We start from the raw sequence: 5,000 nt of genomic DNA on the forward strand, positions 1-5,000 counted from the left end.
TTCTGAAAACCATCCCCAAGTACAAGGTTGGAGAGTCTCTATGTTAAGGTTATATGAGAAAAATAATCACTGTAAAATCACACTGCAGCACATGACTTCATGCCTTTGGTCTGACGGAAACTAAGACTTACTGCTCAGGTTTTGGTTTGGAAGTTTTTGGAGGTTTTTGAAAGTTTATAACTCCGACATTACATTTCATAACTGTTAAAAAAAAAAACAGAAACATTTTGCACTGTGTTGGTATTAGTGTACAGCAGCGTTAGTGTCAGTGGATGTTACCACAAATGATCGTCCCCCCAAAAATAACAAATCATGTACTCATATGACTGCTGTATGATTTATACCGTCAAAATGGAGGAAAAAAATAAATAAATAAGAGATAAAAAAGAAATGCTAATACCCTCAGATTCATGAAGCATGTGATGACTGTTGTTATATCCGAGCACCTTTATGACCGTGTGATTTATAACAGTAGTGTGTATTCCTGAACACGCCTGAACGTGTTTGCGGACCAGCATCGACGGCAGACGGTCATTGTCCACGGGTTATTACCAACAGTTTTAAAGTGTGTGTTTAGCACAAAGAACCATGGATAAATTCAGCCTCTTTCTAAATAAAACCCCATCCTTTTCCGCCCTGTCTGATTGTTTCAACCTTTCTCTCCTGAGGAAGAGTGACAGTTGAATTACAGGCTTTGTTTGGCGAGACTTCCCCCTCTGCATGGCTGGAACAGATAAGTTAATTTTGAGAAAATATCATTAAGAGTAAATGAGGGGGCTTTGTGAGATCCCCTTTGACATTTTGAAGCGTATGATTTTGGGGACGGCGGATTTCTGACAGCCTGTCTTTGGGAAATGAGAATCACACCACTGCTCTCGTTTTGTGTGTGAGCATGTGTGTGTGTGTGTGAGTGTCAGTGTGTGCGTGCGTGTAAGTGTCAGTGCATCTGTGTGTGTGTGTGCGTGTGAGTGTGCAAACTGTTGGTTTAGTGCTTGCAAGGAAATTTCACAGGAAATTGCAAAGGGCTTGATTGGTTTCTGATATTAAAAGGTAGTGTGTGAGGGAAAGATTGTATGGGAATGAAAATGTGACCGTGTTTTTACGCACGTTTTCTTTTGTCTGTCTGCACGTGTGTGTGTGTGTGTGTGTGTGTGTGTGTGTGTGTGTGTGTGTGTGTGTGTGTGTGTGTGTGTGTATTTACAGCTTGGTATCCATGGCTATGCATTTGCAATCACAAACAATGGGTACATCTTGACACACCCTGACCTCCGACCTCTGGTAAGATTGTGACATTTTGTGTTTGAGTGCATATGTGTGTGTGTTTTTGTGTCTTTATATGTGTGTGTAAGTGAGAGAGTAAAAAAGAGAAGAAAACTGTTAGTGTTTGCCTAAGGAATTAGTGTAAGTGTTTGTAATTTCATGATTTGATACGTATGTTTGCCAAGTCTCCATCACATTCTGTATAACACAGAATCAATCACCAGAGATGGGAACTCGAGTTTGTGACTCAAGTCGCACAAACAGTGACTTGAGACTTCTCCTCAAAAGATTTGAGACTCGACTCAGGCTTGAGATTTGGGACTTGTGAACAATCTTTATTTTATTTTTTATTTTTTGGCGCATTAACATTAAGGAAATGTCTGATGAGCTGGATGTGTTTTTTTTTTTCATATTGCAATAGCCTGTTTAAAGTGATCATATACTAAACAAGTAATCAGTGCTGATACTATATGCTAATAGATAAAGGAGTGATGATAATGCAATATATGCCTTGAATTGCTTAGATATAGCAATGCAGTTTTCTAATCAGACCGGATAGCATGAAGCAGATGGTAGAACGCTCATTACAACCAGAGACTTGAGACATGACTTGGACTTGTGACCAAAGACTTGAGACATGACTTGGACTTGTGACCAAAGACTTGAAACTTGACTTGGACTTGTGACCAAAGACTTGAAACTTGACTTGGACTTGTGACCAAAGACTTGAAACTTGACTTGGACTTGTGACCAAAGACTTGTGAGCATCTCTGGTGTACACACACACACACACACACACACACACAGACATACACTTAAATGCTTCTGCGTACGTTCCTCTCTGTCTTTGGAGTTTGGAGCAATATTGAGAGGTGCTGATGTGTGTAAATAAAGCGGAGACATGTCCTTGCTGAATGGCCATGATTGGGTGTATTATAGTGACAGTTGTGTGTGAGGAGTGTGGGGAGATGGGCACACAGACCCAGCCCCTGTATGAAGTGGGGCTTAATTGCTGTCTAATTAGACGGTGGAGTGTGGAGTGTTTAAGGGAAAATGAGAGGTTCTGCTAAAGGCCTGATGGACAGCACAGATGAGTAGTTTAGAAATGAACTGAAGTAAAATCACCATCTGTCCGTCAGACATACACCCCCTCACACACACACCCTCAGCATACACACTTACATACATACACACACGCACGCACGCACACACTCACACACACACACACACACACACACACATACATACACGCATACATGCATGCGCGCGCGCACACACACACACACACACGCATGTACATGCATGAAAATGTAGTATGAATATAAAATGAAAATTTGTGTTTGTAGTTGTGTAAAAGAGAAAGAGAGAGAGAATCAGAGAGAGAGAGTCAGAGGAGTGGAAGGGAAGGAGTGGACTGAAAATCCTCCTGACGTTTAGTTTCCAGGGAAAACAAGCGGATGCCAGCAGGTGGGAGCCTGCTCAGTTCCATTTAATCCAGCTGACGGGTATTGATTAGTGCTGCCTGGTGGAGAGAAAAGCCCTGTCGAGTGTGAGACAGGAGATGCAGACAGGTGGACAGAAAGAGAAAGACAAGGGGAAATACAAAATGTACAGAGAAACATGGCAAAAAAGAGAATGAAGCCAAAGAAGAGGAAATTGGGGATAAAAAGAGAGAAAATGAGAGGATTAAGACTGAGCAGATGTGAAAGGTGAAGGAGTGAGACGCTCCAGCTTTTTCATAAACCACTAAATTAGTCAAAGAAATAAAACATAAAATAAACTGCAGATTATACGGGAGCATTATATTAATTGAAAATTAATCTACCGTTAGCATGACATAACATCACCATGAATGTATTAGTTCAGAAGATATTAACGAGATTGGTCCGGGGGTTAGTTCTAAAAATCGGTCTCTATGCAGATTGTTTATTTGTTTTAATTTACTCACCCGGATTATTCCTGGATAGACCCAAAACTGAAGAGATAATCATATTACTGTGATTTCTCTTCCCTTTACCGCTAGAACTAGAGTTATTTTACTCTGCCTTAACTACAAAGACTGTTGCTATGATCTACCACATCAGTGATTTCTTTGATTTTAAAATTTTGGAAATCAAAGTACTCCTTCCCCGAACATACAGCACTTTGGCATTTTGGTCTCAGAATTTTTGTAGTTTGACTTTGCATCTTGTTTTTGACTGTAATGGCCACTAGAGGGCAGGCTGTATCTCTGTATCTGGCAGACTGAGCCCATGAGAGGAGGTAAACCCTGCTATCTGCCGTTGGGTTGGCTACCGCTGCGTCACTGATTTTTAACTTTTAATTCTAAACATAAAGGCTCTTTTACTCCCCTGACGTGAAAGACATGACCCCCTCGCCAGCGAACAGACTGGTTCGTCTGACCCTCTCACATTATTCCGAGAGCTTTCCGATACTTTAGGGACAATACAATTGGGTTTCTGATGCCAGTTTTTGGATTGTAACAGTAAATGCAGGGACTTCACTGCATAGTGAGAGACACAGTATCACTGGCTCTTCTGTGTGTCACTGTGTCTTCAACATGCTGTATACCAGAGATTACATACAAGCTTAAACATATCCATGAGGGCTTTATATGGGAGTCGCGTCTGGAGCCAGGAACACACGGTCGAACCGACTTGGCTCTGTCTTTACTACGTCCTTTTCCGCTCCATTCATCTGTCGCTCTGCCTCTCTCATGGGACTCACTGTTTCACCACCATAGTCCTAGTTCTATATTTGAATATATAAATAAGCAACTGAGTGAAAGTGAAAAAGCAGTGGGTCCTGCTGTCCCTCCCAAAAACCCATCCTCCTGACTGTGGGTCTCTTTTTCTATTGATTAAAACAAACAGACCTTTAAAACATCAAAACCACTCAGACCAAACAAAGAGGCCATGGTCTGTGGCTTTTTAATATAGAATGGTGTGTGTGTGTGTGTGTATGTATATGTGGGTGTGTGTGTGTGTGGTTGTGTGCATACATGTTTATGTGTGTGTGTGTGTGTGTGTGTGCGTGTGTGTGTGTGCGAGTGCGAGTGCACACGTGCATGTGTGCATGCGTGCGTGTGTTTGTGTGTGTGTGCATGTATGTGTGGGGGGTGTGTGTGTGTGTGGTTGTGTACATACATGTTAATGTGTGTGTGTGTTTCAGTATGAAGAGGGAAAAAAGAGGAGAAAACCAAACTATAGCAGTGTTGACCTGTCTGAGGTGGAATGGGAAGATAAGGAGGATGTGGTGAGTTTTTTTTATTTGTTGATTTTTTTTTTCATCATATACTCATTACATAGAGCATACTTACAATCTGGCTTGTGCTCTAAGCTAGTTTTATACAGTTATATAGTTTTCAGTGATGTTTTGAAGTTAATGTCATGATGTTTTATGTTTTATGTTTTATTTGTTTATGTATTTATTCGTTTGTAATGACTGAAAAATCATGTTAGACCTGTATGCTTTAAAATCTTTTTTGACATAACTGTGGTTCAGTGTTGAGTGTGTTGAGGTCTGTGATAAAATGTGTTTGTGGTTGTAGCTGCGTAATGCCATGGTTAACAGGAAGACTGGAACTTTCTCTATGGAAGTAAAGAAGACTGTGGATAAAGGGGTAGGGGACGAACAGTGCACTCTATTAACACTCTAACGTTTCATAGGTTTGAATTTGGCCTTTTGTGCAAGAGCTCCTCACAGTGTGTGTGTGTGTGTGTGTGTGTGTGTGTGTGTGT

General features: G+C 41.0%; 1 protein-coding gene across 1 annotated transcript in view; it reads left to right on the forward strand.

Moving 5' to 3' along the window:
- cacna2d3a (calcium channel, voltage-dependent, alpha 2/delta subunit 3a) overlaps positions 1 to 5,000 on the forward strand; it is a 172,846-nt gene that overhangs the window by 119,369 nt on the left and 48,477 nt on the right. Inside the window, exons 16-19 of the mRNA XM_030785246.1 lie at positions 1 to 26; positions 1,204 to 1,278; positions 4,432 to 4,515; positions 4,811 to 4,882. The exon at positions 1 to 26 is cut by the window's left edge and continues 55 nt beyond it. Coding sequence (XP_030641106.1) covers positions 1 to 26; positions 1,204 to 1,278; positions 4,432 to 4,515; positions 4,811 to 4,882 — 257 coding nt within the window. The remainder of the gene's footprint in view (positions 27 to 1,203; positions 1,279 to 4,431; positions 4,516 to 4,810; positions 4,883 to 5,000) is intronic.

This window comes from Chanos chanos, chromosome 9, assembly GCF_902362185.1.
Source record: "Chanos chanos chromosome 9, fChaCha1.1, whole genome shotgun sequence".
In the NCBI taxonomy this organism is placed as follows: Eukaryota; Metazoa; Chordata; class Actinopteri; order Gonorynchiformes; family Chanidae; genus Chanos; species Chanos chanos.